The sequence below is a fragment of the Melozone crissalis genome, unplaced genomic scaffold (genome assembly GCF_028551555.1).
Source record: "Melozone crissalis strain CALT ecotype California unplaced genomic scaffold, PUWL_Pcris_2 ptg000327l_1, whole genome shotgun sequence".
Lineage (NCBI taxonomy): Eukaryota > Metazoa > Chordata > Aves > Passeriformes > Passerellidae > Melozone > Melozone crissalis.
The window spans coordinates 9,045-25,647 of record NW_026536077.1 but is presented as its reverse complement, the minus strand read 5'-3'; the positions used below and the strand labels follow the sequence as shown (position 1 = coordinate 25,647).

Here is a 16,603-nt window from a genome sequence, read left to right as displayed (position 1 = left end):
CAGACACAGCGCGAGTTAATGTCGGGGCAGGGAAATTCTGGGGTGAAAATCGAACATTTGTACCAAGGTTTCTTGCTCCAGGTGAGGAAACCTCGGGTTTCGGGGTTCTGTGAACAACCAGCGTCGAAATTTGGGGGGTTTTGCCCCAAAAATGCCAAGTGAGGACGCTCCGTGTGAGGTCACCTGGCTCTGTCCCTAAAAATGTCCCATTATAGCAAATTCCCTTTTTCTGTCCCTAAAAAAGTTCCATTATAACAAATCCCCCCTTTTCTGTCTCTAAAAATGTCCCATTATAGCAAATTCCCCCTTTTCTGTCCCTAAAAATGTCCCATTATACCAAATTCCCCTTTTTCTGTCCCTAAAAATGTCCCATTATAGCAAATTCCCTTTTTCTGTCCCTAAAACAGTTCCATTATAACAAATCCCCCCTTTTCTGTCCCTAAAAATGTCCCATTATAGCAAATTCCCCCTTTTCTGTCCCTAAAAATGTCCCATTATAGCAAATTCCCCTATTTCTGTCCCTAAAAATGTCCCATTATAGCAAATTCCCTTTTTCTGTCCCTAAAACAGTTCCATTATAACAAATCCCCCCTTTTCTGTCCCTAAAAATGTCCCATTATAGCAAATTCCCCTTTTTCTCTCCCTAAAAATGTCCCATTATAGCAAATTCCCCTATTTCTGTCCCTAAAAAACTCCCATTATAGCAAATTCCCCTTTTCTGTCCCTAAAAATGTCCCATTATAACAAATTCCCTTTTTTTCTGTCCCTAAAAATGTCCCATTATACCAAATTCCCCCTTTTTCTGTCCCCTTGTCCTGCGTGTTCACCCTGAAGCTTTCCTGTCATCACCAGGGATTTAAAGGGGGAAAAAAACCCTAAATCATCATTTTCTGCCCCAAACCCAAGGTTCCCCAGGCCGCCAGAGCCCAGATGAGGATCTGGATTAATTAAAACCCTCATTAAGCCGCCTTTATTGGGGGGGCTGGGCAGGGAGGGCCCCCCATGCCCAGGGTGCTGCCGAAAGGGGGGAAAAAAGGAGAAATTTCGCCCATAAAATTCAATTCCGGGGTTTATTCAGCAAGAAATTTGGGATGAAGGGGTGAATTTGTGAGGTTTGGGGGTGCAAAAAGCAGCTCGAGGTTGGAATGCCGTGCTGAGGCCATCTTGAATGTCATTGATTTATTTTATTTTATTTTATTTTTAAAGGATTTGGTTTTTCGAGCTTTCGTGCTGTTCAGGCCTTTCCCCGCTCGCTGGGTGAGGTGTGGCATTACATTCCAATTAAAATTAGAATTAGAAATTAAAATTTCAAATAAGATTAGAATTTCCTCCCACCCCAAAAAAATTGCACAGAGAAAGCCTCGGTTGGCACTAAACACCCCCCCAAAAAAATCCCACAAAAAAACCCCCACCAAAGCCGAGGTAACTCCGCCTCATTTTATACACCCAAAAAAAACCCCGATTAAAATCAGTTACAGCATTTAATTAAGACAATTAAATGAAAACGAAGGGGCACAAATGAGGCGGGCGAGAAAGAGCGAAAGAGCGAGGGGAGAGAGAGGGGAGAGAGAGGGGAGAGCGCTAAAAAAAAAAAAAAAAGTAAAAAAAAAAAAAAAAAGGCGCACCAGAGCTATTCTAAACGATTAAATCGCCATTTGAACAGCATAATTGGGGTTTGCATTCTGAGCCGCGATCGGAGCTCATATCTCATCAATAATTCATCGCGGGATCACGCCGAGGTCAGCGCCGGGCCCGCAGCGCCCGAGCGGGGCCGGGGCGGCTCCGCGGGCCCGCAGCGCCTCCAGCGCGGCCTTTTTGGGGCTTTTTGGGCCTTTTTTTGTTGTTGCCAGCGGAGCGAAACTGCCCGCGATGGTGGCAGGGGAGGGGGAGGGCCCGAGCTCGGGTCCAGGGACAGCGAGAGCAGCAGCGATGGGCTGGGTCCGCGGCAGCCATCGCAGATTTCCCCCCTCCTCATTTATTCCCCCCTCTCCTCCTTTTTTTCCCCCATTTTTTTCCTGTTTTCCCCATCCCCTCCTCCTTATTTTTCAACCATTTTCTGCTTTTTTCCTCCCCTCCTCCTTCTTTTTTTTCCCCTTTTCTGCTTTCCCCCCCTTTCCTCCTTCTTTTCCTCCTCTTCTGTTTTTCTCCCATTCTCCTTCTTTCCCCCCACCTTCCCCCTGCTTTTTCCTCTTTTTCTGCTTTCCCCCCTTTCCTTTTCTTTTCCCTCCCCTCCTTCTTCTTTTTTCCCCTTTTCTGCTTTTATCCCCCATCCCTCCTTCTTTTTCCCCCTCTTCTGTTTTTCTCCCCTTCCTCCTTCTCTTTTCCCCTCTTTTTCTGCTTTTTTCTCCCCCTTTTTGCTTCTTTTCTCCTTTTTCTCTCCCCCCCTTTTCCTCTTTCTGCCTCCTCCTCATTTTCCTTCCCCTTCTGCTTTTTCTCCTTTTTCTCCTTTCCCCCCTTTTCTCCTTTCCCCACCTTCCTCCTTCTTTCCCCCCTCCTTTTCTTCTTTTTCCTTCTTTTTCCTTCTTTTTGACCCTTCTGCCTTTCCCCCTTTCCTTCTGCTTTTTCTCCCCCTTTTTCACTTTTTCTCCCCTTTCCCTCTTTCCCCCCCTTTCTTCTTTTTCCTCCATTTTTCCTTCCCATCCTTTCCTTCTTTCCCCCCCTTTCCTTTCCCCCTCTTTTCATTTTTCCCCCCCCTTTCCTTTTTTTCCCCCCTTTTCCCCCTTTCCTTTTTCCCCCTTCTCTTTTTCCTTTCCCCTCCTCCTTCTTTTCCCCCCTTTATTTTTAATTCATTTTATTTTTATTACCACAGCACCGAAGCTCAGGGAGCCCGGGGCTGCAATTCCTGAATTTCACTTTATTTACCCCAATATTTCATTTACCCCGATTATTTTATTTACCCCGATTATTTTATTTACCCCTGATTATTTACCCCGATTATTTACCCCGATTATTTTATTTGTCCCGATTATTTATCCCGATTATTTATCCCGGTTCCCCCGGCCGAGCCCAGCCCCGCCGTGACTCCCAAAGGAACCTTTCCCTCCCCACAGACCAATTCCAGCCTGAGGAATCGCTCCTGCTCCGAGCTGCTCCTGCCTTCCCACCGGCCCCAACCCCTCCCCGTTTGGATTCTTTTTATCTTTCCCCCCATTTTTAAATTTTATCCCCCTTTTTTTCCCTTTTACTCCCTCTTTTCCCCCCTGTTTTTCAGTTTTTCCCCCCTTTCCTCTATTTTTTCTTCTTTCCCCCCATTTTCCCCCCTTTCCCCTTCCTTTTTATCATCCCTTTTCCCCCTTCCCCCCCCTATTTTTCCTTTTTTCCCTCATTTTTCCCCCATTTCCCCCCTTTTCTCCCCCTTCACCCCTTTTCTTTCCTTTTCCCCAATTTTTCAATTTTTCTCCCACTTTCCCCCTATTTCTCGCCCTTCCCCCCTTTTATCCCCCTTTCCCCCTTTTTTTCCCCTTTTCCCCCCATTTTCCCATTTTTCTCCCACTCCGCCCCCTTTTCCCCCTCCTTTTCTCTCTTTCCCCCCCTTTTCCCATATTTTTTCCCCTTTTCCCCTATTTTTTCCCCTTCTCCCCTATTTTTCCCCCTCCCCATTTTACAACAACCGACCAACCCAAACCCCTCATTTCAAACCCTCCTCACAAACACCTCCCAATTTACAAAAAAAAAAAAAAACCCAAAAAAATGACTTTTATGGCTTCGAGCTCCTCCTCTCTGGGATCCCTCCCAGCCCCGCGAAATTTCCTTTCCGAGCCGCCTTTCGCCCGTTTCCCCCCCGGTTTGGGGTGAAATAAATGACATTTGGAAGGAGGTTGATAACTTCACTCGCGAGGTGTCCAGCCCGCCGCGCTTTTCCCGTGTTCTGTTTCCCTAAATAGCCCCGCAAAGAAACTGTTTTGACAGCCAGCGTTGAAAGAAGGGCAGGTTGGGGTTTTTAGGCTTTTTTTGGTGATTTATCTCTTTTTAACATGTGCAGGATATATACAGCCCGGCCAGAAATATAAATATCTGTATCTCACATATATAAATATCTATAGCTCATATATATAAAAATCTAGCTCATCTATTTAAGTATATATTTCATTTATTTATGTCTATATTTCATTTATTTATATCTATATTTCATGTATTTATATCTGTATTTCATTTATTTATATGTGTATCTCATTTATTTATCCGCCCCTGGGGTCCACACAAACGCCGGTGTTGGGGGTTTGGGCCCGGACATTGGCCGGTGATTTTGGGACAAAAAAAGGGAATTTTTTAGGGTGGGATTGGGGTTTTTTGGCTGGCTTGTAACGCCCCCGAGCAGCCAGCAGAGCTCGCTTCACACCAAGTTCACGGCTGGGCTGCGGCCGAAACCCCCCGGGACCCCCCCGGGGCCGCCCCGAAACCTTCAGGATTCACCCCAAAACCTCTTCGCACCCCAAAATAATACCTGGGGAAAATATCCCAAATTACAGCAATATTAATAATAAAATGGCAAATATCAGGCGAATTCACTGAATAATAAAATGAAAACACCGGTGAACTATTGTTGCTTATCGTAATAAAATAATATACATAAGAAAAGTAAAAATACCAGGGTGAGGTGAATTCGCTGAATAATAAAATAAAAATATCAGTAAAATATTATTATTTATCCTAATAAAAGTAATGTAAATAATTAAAGGAAAAATAGCAGAAAAATATTGTTGTTTATGGCAATAGCAGTAATATAAATAAGAGAAGTCAAAATATCAGGGCGAGGAGAGTTCAGTGAGTAATAAAAGTAAAGATTCCCTGAATAAAAATTGCCATAATATCAGAAAGAGGCGAATTCACTGAATAAAAGTAAAAATCTCTTGAATAACAGGAGTAAAACCATCAGGGCCATAGCGTTATTTGTCTTTTATTACTCGCCAATAAAAGTGAAATAACAACATGAAGTGTTAGGGGGAATTATTTGGTTTTTGTCCCTTTCTGATATTTCAGATAAAAAGAGGGAGGGCAATCAGAACTATCTGATATTTCAGATTTTAAAAAGTGGAAGGGAATTAGAAATATCTGATATTTCAGATAGAAAGAGGGAGGGGAATCACAACTCTCTGATACTTCAGATTTAAAAAGCCAAAGGGAAATCGGAAATATCTGATATTTCAGGTTAAGAAAAGAGGAAGGGAAATCAGCAATATCTGATATTTCAGATTTAAAAATCCAAAGGGGAATCCGCAATATCCGATATTTCAGATAAAAAAGCGGAAAGGAGGGGTAAAAAATAAAAAACCCCAGAGCTCTACCCCAGCGCTGTGCAGTTCAAACTCTGACTTTTGCGCTTCTCGCTGGGGAGGGGAAATGGCGAAGCAAGGAGCGTTATTGAGCGTTATGGAGCGTTATTGAGCATTATTGAGCATTATGGAGCATTATGGAGCATTATGGAGCGTTATTTAGCATTATGGAGCGTTATTGAGCATTATTGAGCATTATGGAGCGTTATTGAGCATTATTGAGCGTTATTTAGAACTATCAAGCATTATTAGCATTATTTAGCACTACTGAGCATTATGGAGTGTTATTGAGCATTATGGAGCATTATGGAGCATTATTGAGCGTTATTGAGCATTATGGAGCGTTATTTAGCATTCTGGAGCGTTATTGAGCATTATGGAGTGTTATGGAGCGTTATTGAGCATTATTTAGCACTATTGAGCATTCCGGAGCATTATTTAGCACTATGGAGCGTTATTTAGAACTATCGAGCGTTATTTAGCATTAGTTAGCACTATTGAGCACTATCAAGCATTATTGAGCATTGTTGAGCATTATGGAGCATTATTTAGCACTATCGAGCATTATTTAGCATTATGAGCGTTATTGAGCATTATTTAGCATTATGGAGTGTTATTTAGCACTATCCAGCATTATTTAGCATTATGGAGCGTTATTGAGCATTATTTAGCATTATGGAGTGTTATTTAGCACTATCCAGCATTATTTAGCACTATCGAGCATTAATTTAGCATTATGGAGCATTGTTGAGCATTATGGTGCTTTATTTAGCACTATGGAGCATTATTTAGCGTTATTTAGCATTATGGAGCGTTATTTAGCGTTATTTAGCATTATTGAGCATTATTAGCATTACGGAGCATTATTGAGCATTGTTGAGCACTATGGAGCGTTATTGAGCATTTTTGGAGCCGTATTTTGCTGTTTAGCATTATGGAGCACTATGGAGCGTTATTTAGCATTATTAAGCATTATTTAGCATTTTTCGGGCCGCATTTTGCCGTTTAGCATTATCGAGCGTTATTTAGTATTATTTAGCATTTTTCAGGCCGTATTTTGCCGTTTCTGTCCCCGCCGGCAGCGGGGCGGGCGCAGACGGGGCCGGGGGCGCTCGGGGAGCGCGGCCGCGGGGTCACCGAGCCGAGGGTCAAAAGTTTACCGAGCTCCGGCCGGGCCCGGGGCTGGGAACGGAACGGGACGGCGGCGCAGAAAGGAGGGGGAGGAACGGCCGGGAGGGGCTGGGAGGGGGAAAACGGGAATAAATGCCGGGTTTGGGTGGGAAATGGGGAAAATCGGAGGTGAAAGTTGAGTTGAGAGGGATGAAATATAGGGATGAAATTGAAAAAAAAAATTTAAATGAAATTTTAAATGGAAATAAACATGAAAATAAGCATAACATTTAAAACTAATAATTTAAAATAATGATTAAAAATGATAACTAGAAATAGAAATAGAAATAGATAAAAATAAAAATAAAAACAAAACCAAAAATAAAAATAAAAGTAAAACAAAAATAAAAATAAAAGTAAAAGTAAAAATAAAATAAAAATAACAACAAAAATAAAAATAAAATAATAAAGGATAAAGGATAAAGAATAAAGGATAAAGGATAAAGGATAAAGGATAAAGGATAAAGAATAAAGAATAAAGGACAAAGGATAAAGGATAAATTAAAGAAAAATAAAAAGAATTAAAAAGAAAAATGAAACTAATAACTCAAAATACAAATCATTAAAAATAAATGCAAGTACAACTTGAACAAAAAAATTAAAAATAATAAAAATTAAAATAATTCAATATTTTAAACCCCAGGTTGGTTCAGGTCTCTCCCGTGAGGAAATAAAGGCAATTTTTGAGATAAGCCCCGAAACGCCGTTTGGGCTGGAACGAGCGGAATCTCAGGGAAATGCATTTATTAAATCCAATTACGCCCAGGTCCCTCTAGGATATTAACGCGAGCAGTTAAAAAATAATTTTCATTCCGGCGTCAATTTTGTTTGGAGAGGGTTTAAATTATCCGAGGGGAAAAAAAAGAAAAAGGAAAAGGAAAATCTGCCAGGGTCGGAGCGAATCCGTTCGGACATCGCGGCTCGGAAGCGCTCCCGGCGCCCGGGAGGGATCTCAAACCAAGGAGCTGTGAAAAAATGGAATTGTAAAGAAATGGAATTGTGAAAAAATGGGATTGTAAAAAAATCCCGCGCGATTTCTTCCCCTTCCCACCTCAGCGTGGGAAACCTGCGGTGATTTATGGGCGGCACCGGGGGCTGAGGGCTGGAAAATTCAATTTATTGAGGGATTGGCGGGCGCTGGTTTGAAGTGCCCGCTTGGCTCGGGCCGCGAAGGAGCCCGGTTTGATTTTATTTAATTTTTTTATTATTATTATTATCTTATTTTGCAGCCGGAATTGGGCTGAAACGCTTTTTATTCCTGGCTCGAAGCGCAGCTCCGCTCCGCCCGCCGCAGCAGTTTAATGAACTGATATAATAAATATTTCCCTTGGCGTCCCAAAGTTATTTCTGCGCTGCCAGACTTCGAAACCCTCCAAACTCTTAAATATTATTTGCACTGGGACCGGGGGAAGATCTTTTCTACCGCTCCTTAAGCAAACACTCGGAGCGAGGCGAACCCTCCTGGAAAAAAGTGGAATTAAAAATAGATATATATATAATTTTTTTTTTAATCCCTGTGAATTTTCTCTGCTCTCTGGCTTTTAAAATGTATATTTATTTTTGCCTGTATTTATTTCTATTTTTATATTTATTTTTTATCTGTCTTTTTCAATTTATATTCATTTGATATTTTATATTATATTCATTTTATATTTATATTTATATTTTATAGTTGTTTATACTTATTTTGTATATATTTTATATTTCTATTTATGTTTATGTTTGCATTTATTTTATATATTTTTTATATTTACACTCATTAAATTTTATTTCTATTTTTATTTTATTTCATTTTATTTTTTCTCCTCCTCCCTGCCAGCTTTCCAACATTTTCAGGGATTAAATCCCCCCCTAACGAGGCTCATTTTTCCCCTCGGGAGGGAAAGAAGGGCGAATATTAGAGCCCTGGGAAAGGCGCTCTGGAAAATCCATTTGCTTTCCCCGCTCGGGCTTCGGAGGTGAAAAAAAATCCGGGAGAAAACGTTTTGTTTCGCCTGATAAGGGGAAATTTAATTAATTGCCGTGAGTTTGCCGCGGATCTCCAAGCGGCGGCGATCCATCTCCCGCGCGCGGTAATTACCGCACTTATCTGCGCCCCGCACTCCTCCCCGCGCCGCGTTCCGGGCCAGGTGATGGCCAATAAATCCCATTTGTTCTCGGCGGGTTAAAACGAGCAGGTAGCGTTTGGCCGCAATAAAATCGCCCCAAAATTGGAATTTCCGCGCGTTTGTTCGCGGCTCCCCCCGAGCTCTGCCCTGCGATGTTTAAATCTCGATTTAGGGGAGGGCAGGGAGGGGAGGCAGAGGAAATTAAAGGGATCATTTTCGAGGATATTTCTGATTTATCTCTCGGGCTGAGCGCGGGGTCAGGGTTTTTCTGACGGAAAAAAAAACCAAAACATTTCTGGGGGTTTTGCCCCCATTCTCGGGGTTCTTTCCGCCCGGCAATCGATTGAATACGCTTTTTAATCGCGATTTACGTCCCCACTCGCCCTTTATGGCCGTGTCGGAGCTGGTGGTAAAAGCGGGGCTGAAAAGGGAATTCCCGCAGGGACGCGGAGCCCGACCCTGCCCGCAGCTCCTCGCGTGCCAAAATATTGAATTCGCTCAAATATCCCAATTTTGGGGCGTTTTTTGTGAGTTTAGAGCGGGGTTTGAATCGGAATTTAAATCGGAATTTAAATCGGAATTTTCCCATCTCAAAGCAGGTGTGGGTTCATCCCCACCTCTCCTTCCCTGCTTCATCCACCTCAGAGAATCCGCGCGATTTTTATAATTTATTCCAAGTTCTGCCTTGGATAAACCCCCCTCAGATAAATCCCACCCGAATTAAACAGAAAAATAAAAACCCCCAAAATCTTTGGCGTTTTTGCAGCGCTGAGTGCGGGGGGGGGGAGAGAGAAAGACAGCAAAAAAAAAATCAAATTAAACAAAATAAATCTCCATCTTCGGAGAAGGGGAAAAGATCGGAGCGGGGGAGAACACCTCGGGGCGGGTGGAAAGGGAGAAAAAGAGGCCCAAAAAAAAAAAAAAATTAAAAGTTCGGGGTGAAGCGCGGGTCAGCGCGGCTGCGGACACGCCTCGCTGTTTAACAAAGACTGCCAAAGTATGAGATTAATACCAAAACTTGCGCCTTTCCCAGCCCGCGGCGCTCCGGGGCCTCCGCGGCAGCGCCGGGACAATGCGGGGCCGGCGGGGCGGGGCAGCGGCCCCGAAATGAACCCCCAAAATCACCCCCGAAACCCCAAAAACGCCGGGGCCGGAGGGGAGGAGGAAGGAGGGAAATGGGGGCAGCGAGAGGGAAATTTGGGGGAAGCCAGAGGGAAATTTGGGAGCAGCGAGACGGAAATTTGGGGGTTTGGGGAAAGCCAGAGGGAAATTTGGGGCAACCGAGAGGGAAATTTGGGGATTTGGGGGAACCGAGAGGGAAATTTGGGGATTTGGGGAAAGCGAAAGGGAAATTTGGGGAAAGCGAGAGGGAAATTTGGGGTTTGAGGGGAAACCAGAGAGAAATTCGGGGTTTTGGGAGCAGCGAGAAGGATATTTGGGGGTCTGGGGACAGCCAGAGGGAAATTTGGGGTTTTGGGGGAATTACCGCGATATAAAAGCGGAGCGGGGGCAGCGGAGAGGGGCCCATGCGGATTTTTGGGGGGGTTTTGCGGGATTTCGCCTCCAAAGCTCCCCGAGTTTGGTGGGAGCGCCCCGAGGAGAAGGAGCCGCGCCGAGCCAAGGTAGGAACCGCACCTGGGCGGGCCGGGGGCGCCGGACCCCCCCTCTGGGGAAGGGTTTGGGGACCCCCTCCTCAAAAACGCCAATCCCCGAGGTCACCCCGCGCTGGGTCTGAAATGGGGGGAAAAAAAACCCCCAAAAAAATAAAAATTCAGTGAGGAATTTCCGCGGGATCCCAAAGGTGAAAGAGGGGTTGGGAATTCGGGATCAGGGGAGATTTCTCCGAGGTGTTTTGGGGGAAAATAAATCCTGGCCGACGCTAGGGGTGCTGGTTGGCAATGCCGGCCCTGCGCTGTCACCGCCGAGCGGAAAAAAATCCGATTTTTTTTTTTTAAAGGGATGTGGGAGGGGGTTAAAAATAGAGAATAAGGCCTGGCTATTCCTAGAGCTGGGGCGGCAGAAAACGGAATAAATAAATCTGCTTGGAGGGGTCGGGAAGGAGGAATAAAATCTCAAAGAGATAAAAAGGGGATTAAAATAAATTTTAAAATAAAAGGAGCTGTAACGGGATTTCTTCCGGTGTTTTATGGCGTCCGTGGCCGCGGGGTTGGTTTGGCTCCGCACTTTCCCGGCAGGTTTTAGAGGAAAAGGTGAATTTTGAGGTGGGAAATTCGGCTCGGTACAAAAAAAGATTTCGCTGCTTCTGCCGGAAATTTGGGGTTTTTAAGGGTCTGGAATTATTTTGGAGTTTCCTTCCATGCCTTTGGTTTGTTCCTAAAGCGCCGCTTGGTCATTCGGGGTTTAGCCGGGAGCTTTCAGCAGGAAAAAGCGATTATTCACCTGAAAGCACCTGAAAAATCCAGAATTCGGGGATTTTATTCTTGGCCAGAAATTCTAATGTTTGTTTTTTAATGGAAAATGCGGGAGTTCTTGGAATGTGCCGGGTACATTGACAGGAATTGTAAATGCAGCTTTTCCCCGGTGCCCTCTCCGCTGCGGCATTTAAATGCAATTAATTCGGGAGATACTTGACCTGAAAATGTTCTGCCTTTTGAAATACAAAAAAAAAAAAAAAAGAAAAAAAAAGGAAAAAAAAAAAAGAGAGAGGGGAAAATAAAAAGAAAAAAATGAAAAGAGCAAAGAAAGGGGGGGCTGCTCTACTTTGAATCTCTTGGGCAACTGTAATTTTAAACGAAATCTCAACATGATGCTACCCTCATTAGTTCCGAATGAAGGTTCATTACCTAGACAGTATGAATATTTTATTGCTTTATATCCCTTTTTTCGGAAATGAAACGCCTTTGATCTTTTTCTCGGGTTGTAAAAAGAATTGCCTGCCATTAAAAAAAAACCTGTCGTCCCATCTGCCTTTACATTCTGGATTTCTTTTCATCTGTTTCTTTCTCTTTTTCTTTTTTTTTCCTTTTTTTTCTCCCTTTTTTTCTTTTTTTTTTTTTTTTTTTTACCATTTTCCCGCACGGCTAAACCCAAACCTTGGGTGACCTCCAGCAACGAAAAATGGATGAAATCTTTGCGCTGCCCACCAGAAAATCGTGACGAGACTTCCAGGGCGGGGTGGTGGGGACGGAGCTTGGGGGATTTCTCTGTTAAAAGGCGGATTTTGGGGTCCGCGGCTCGTTGCGCTCCCGCACCTCCACCTTCACCCCAGGAACTGAATTTTTCACCCCAAAATAAAGCCCAAGGTGTGGAGGGGAAAGGTGGAAAAATCCCGATTTTCCTCTCTATGCGCTCCGCAGCCTCGCTGCTTTAACGAATCGCCTCCTCCCCTCAGGGGGAATTCTCCTGGGGTGCAGCCCCGATTTCCCAAAAACCCCAGATTTTGCCCCAGAAGAGAATTGTGGCGGTGGGAGAAGATCTGAGACCGAGGAGGACGCAACTGTCTTCTATATGTACCCTGTAGATCCGAATTTGTGTGGAGGAAGTTGGGTCACAAATTCGCATCTAGGGGAATATGTAGTTGACACAAACACTACAAACACAGAAGCCATAACCCCCCCCCCCCCAAAAAAAAAACCCTAAAAAATTCAAAAAACAGCAGGGTGGGAACGGGGGTTTGGCCAGAAAAGCGCTTTAGAAATCCGAGGGTTTGACCTCAACTCAACTCCGGCGCTGCCGCGATAAAACTTTATCAGAGCTGGGAGATAACGGCGGAGCTGCGAGGGGGATTTGGGGTCTGGGGGATTTGGGGTCTGGGGGATTTGGGGCATTTGGGGCATTTGGAGCACTTGGGGCATTTGGGGAGGGGTCGCGGGCGTTGTCGCTGACATTTCAGAGCGGGGCTCTCCCGCTTTTGCTTTAATTCGCGTGCTCTGACACGGATTCACAAATCAATAAAATTTCCTCGCCGCCGCCGCCGCCGCTTTCCCGGGGCTCGTTTTGGGGTCTGCCCGCAGGAATTGGGGGATTCCGAGGGGGTCTCGGGGCCTTTCGAAGCCTCTTCGTGACCAGAAGGGCGAGGCCAAGCCGCGCCAGGGCTGGGGTTAATTCGGTTTGTAATAATTGTAATAATTTTTGTAATGATTGTTCATCAGCGCCGGCTCCGGCTGGGGGGCTTTGGGGTTTGGCTTTTGGGGTCCCCGCACCCCGATTTCGCCGCTGCCTTTCCTATCGATCCCCGCGCAGCCCCATCCATCTCTGCCACGGCCCCGCTCGGGGGGCGGCGACCCCGGCCGGGCCCAGCTGCGCCTGCGGGGGCTCGGGGAGGGGGAGGCAGCGCCGCGATCGCCCCCGAACCCCCCGAAAATTCCGCTTTTCCTTCGAATGATTCCCTTTTTGGCGGCGTTCTGAGGGGGGGGCGCGCTGCCCCCGGCCCAGGACACACCCCCAGGGGTGGGGGGAGCCGGGGGTGGCCGGAGGGGCCGAAGGGACCGGGGGTGACCGAAGGGACCGGGGGTGACCGGGGGTGGCCGGGGATGACCGGAGGGCACCGGGGATGACCGGAGGGCACCGGGGGTGGCCTGGGATGGCCGGGGGTGACCGGGGGTGACCGAAGGGCACCCGACGCCCCCCGAGCGCCTCCCCGGGGATGCCGGGGGGCCCCGGGAGAGCCCGGGCTGGGCAGGTTTCCTTATCCGGGGCTCGGCGTGGCCCTCGCCATTGGCCCGCGCTGTCACATGGAGCCAACTTTGTTCACTTGACAGGGAGTAGGAGGGCTCCGCCAAACAGGAAAAGCACCGAAAGGGAGGCGGGGGGGCGGGCGGGCGGGCGGGGGGCGCACGAATAAATTTTAAGCGGAGAAAGAGACAGAGGGGAGAGAGGCAGATACACACATATATATATATATATATAGATATATAGATATAGACGTACACAGATATAATTGCTTTCCTTCCCCCCCCCCCCCCCGGCGCGCGCGCGCTCAAAACCCCCCAAGAAATCAATGGCCATGAGCTCGTTCCTGATCAACTCCAACTACGTGGACCCCAAGTTCCCACCCTGCGAGGAGTATTCCCACGGCGATTACCTTCCCAGCCACTCGCCGGAGTGCTACCAGAGGCACCGGGACGCTCCGTTCCACCACGACGAGGCCACCGCGTACCGGCCCGGCCCGCGGGCCGCCTGCGCCGAGCAGCCGTACGCGCCGTGCGCGGGCTCCGCGCAGCCCCGCGGAGGAGGAGGCGCCGCCGAGCCGCGGCCGCGCAGCCCCAGCCCGCCCCCCGCCTGCAGCCGCGGCCCCGCCGAGCCCGTGCTCTACCCCTGGATGAAAAAAGTCCACGTAAGCTCGGGTGAGTGAGTGCGGGGAGAAAAGGGGGAAAAGGGCTTCGCTTTATAGTTGGAGTAGCACCTCGCGGGCCGCGGAACAGCCCGTGCGGCGCTTGTGAAAGGAGCGCCCGGCGGAGATTTACGAGCGCCGCTTTGCAGAGCGCTATAATTACATCCTCCATAAATTTTTATTGCTCTGCTTGGCCATGTGCCTTTGAAGTCTCTGTTACCATCCTCCTCCAGTTTCTTCCAGGCTACTTTGCTGCTTTTTCTTTTTTTTTACTTTTTTTTCCCTCTTTTTTTTTTTTTTTTTTTTTTTTTATGGCTGTTGAATCTTCCTAAGTGAAGTTTTATGTTTTGGTAATTTGTATTTAAGTGGCGGATTGAGTAAAGTTTTACTGTTTTCCCCTCCCCGCCCTCTTTTTTTTTTTTTTTGTTTCCCTCAGGTTTTTTTCCCCCTCCCTTTTCTTTCCTCTCTTTTTTTTTTTTCTTCTCTTTCCCCCCGTTCCTTTTCCCCCCCTTTTTTTTTTCCCTTTTTTATTTATTTTTTTTAAAGGGAGGCATTTCCCAACCCGCTCTCGCCCCCTTTCCCAGCGCGCAGGGGGAACTTTTGGGGATAATTCCGCGCTGCTCCGGCAGAGCTGCGAGCGCACAAATGCGAATTTCCACCCTCGCAGGGCTCGGGAATCGCGTCTGGGGGGCCTCGGAAAAACCTTCAGTCAGGAATCCGCGTCCACCAAGAGCTGCAGATTTGCACCTCGGCTCTGGGGGCATTTTTAGAACGATTCCCTTTTTATTGATTTTTTTTTTAAAGCAAATCCCCCCTACCAAAGAATGTGTGACCCTTTATTTCTTTTCTTTTTTTTGGTGATTTTTTGAGGGGGGGAAAGATCCCTTTAAAGGAACAGCTCGGTAATTCTGCTTTTCTTATTTTTCCTCCTTTTTCATTTATTTACCCCGTATATTTCCCCTTTTCTCTGTGTGTTCTCCCGTCTTTTTTTTTTGTGTGTGTGTGTTCACCTCTTTTTTTTCCTTTTTTGTGTGTGTTTTCACGTCTTTTTTCCCTTTCTTTTGTGTGTTTTCACATTTTCTCTCCTTTTTTTTTTCATGCTTTCACATCTTTCCCCTTCCCCTTTTTTGTATGTTTTAACATGTTCTCCCTTTTCCTTTCCTCATGTTTTCACATTACCCCCCCCCCAATTCTTTTGTATTTCAAAATATTTCCTCCTTTTATTGTGTGTATATTTTCACTTTTCCCCTCATTTCTTGTATTTCCCCTTCCTTTATTTTAATATTTTCACCTTTTCCCCCTTTCTTGGAATTTCAACATATTTCCCCCCTCTTTTCTATATTTTCACATATTTCCCCCCCCCTTTTTAAAATATTTCCACATCTTCCCCCATTTTTCTACATTTTCACATCCCCCTCAATTTTTCTATGTTTTCACATATTCCCCCCTCATTTTTTTTTCACTTCCACTTATATCCCCTCCCATTTTTTTGACATTTCCACATCTTCCCCCCCCATTTTTCTGTGTTTCAACATCCCCCTCCCTTTTTCTATATTTCCCCCCCCATTTTTCTGTATTTTCACATCTCCCTCCATTTTTCTATATTTTCCCACCATTTTTCTATATTTTTCACATATTTCCCCCCCCCCCATTTTTAAAATATTTCCACATATTCCTCCCCCCCGGTTATTTTTTAATATTTTCACGTATTTTCCCTTTTATTTTTTAATATTTTCACATCTTTCCCCCCCCCTTTCTTTTTGTATTTCAATATATTTTCCCCCCCGATTTTCTATATTTTCACATTGCCCCATTTTAAAATATTTTCACATACCTGCCCCCATTTTTTTTTACTATTCTCACACCTTTTTCCCCCCTTTTTTTCCCCCCATGGCCCGGCAGTGAACCCCGGTTTGTGCGGCGGGGAGGCGAAGCGCTCGCGCACGGCCTACACGCGGCAGCAGGTTCTGGAGCTGGAGAAGGAGTTCCACTACAACCGGTACCTGACGCGGCGCCGGCGCCTGGAGATCGCGCACGCCCTGAGCCTCAGCGAGCGCCAGATCAAGATCTGGTTCCAGAACCGCCGCATGAAGTGGAAGAAGGATCACAAATTGCCCAACACCAAGGTCAGGTCCAGCTCCTCCTCCTCCTCCAGCGCCCTGCAGGCCCCGCAGGGAGGATCCCAAACGCAGATCCCGCAGGGAGGAGGAGGAGGAGCCCAAACGCAAATCCCACAAGGGGGATCCCAAAGGCAGATCCCGCAAGGAGGAGCCCAAAGCCAGATCCTACAGGCAGGAGGAGGAGCCCAAAGACAGATCCCACAGGGAGGATCCCAAATGCCGATCCCACAAGGAGGAGCATCCCAAAGTCACATCGCTCAAGGAGGATCCCAAAGTCAGATCCAACAAGGATCCCAAAGGCAGATCCCTCAAGGAGGATCCCAGGGTCACATCCCTCAAGGAGGATCCCAGGGTCACATCCCTCAAGGAGGAGGATCCCAAACCCAGATCCAACAAGGATCCCAAACCCGATCCCATGGACCAGCGGTCGCCCTATAACCGCCCCCATGGATGCGTGTGCGTGTTTGGGGTGTGAACTCGCGCGAGTGCAGGAAGGGAAATGGGATAATTTTAATTTTTATCATTATTTTAATTATTGTTTGAACCGTGGGGAAAGGCAGGGGTGCTCTTTGTGACCCAACACCGAGATCGGGTCGGCTCCTCCTCCAGATCCCTGCAGATCCCACAGGGAGGATCCCA

At 46.4% G+C, this 16,603-nt stretch overlaps 1 protein-coding gene across 1 annotated transcript; it reads left to right on the top strand.

Moving 5' to 3' along the window:
• The first annotated feature begins 13,170 nt into the window (after positions 1-13,170).
• Positions 13,171-16,402, top strand: HOXB4 (homeobox B4). Its single transcript, XM_054294834.1, has 4 exons — positions 13,171-13,275; positions 13,506-13,857; positions 15,747-16,020; positions 16,360-16,402. The coding sequence occupies exons 2-4, from the start codon at positions 13,512-13,514 to the stop codon at positions 16,400-16,402; spliced, it is 663 nt and encodes a 220-aa protein (XP_054150809.1). The 5' UTR covers positions 13,171-13,275; positions 13,506-13,511.
• The last annotated feature ends 201 nt before the right edge of the window (positions 16,403-16,603 follow it).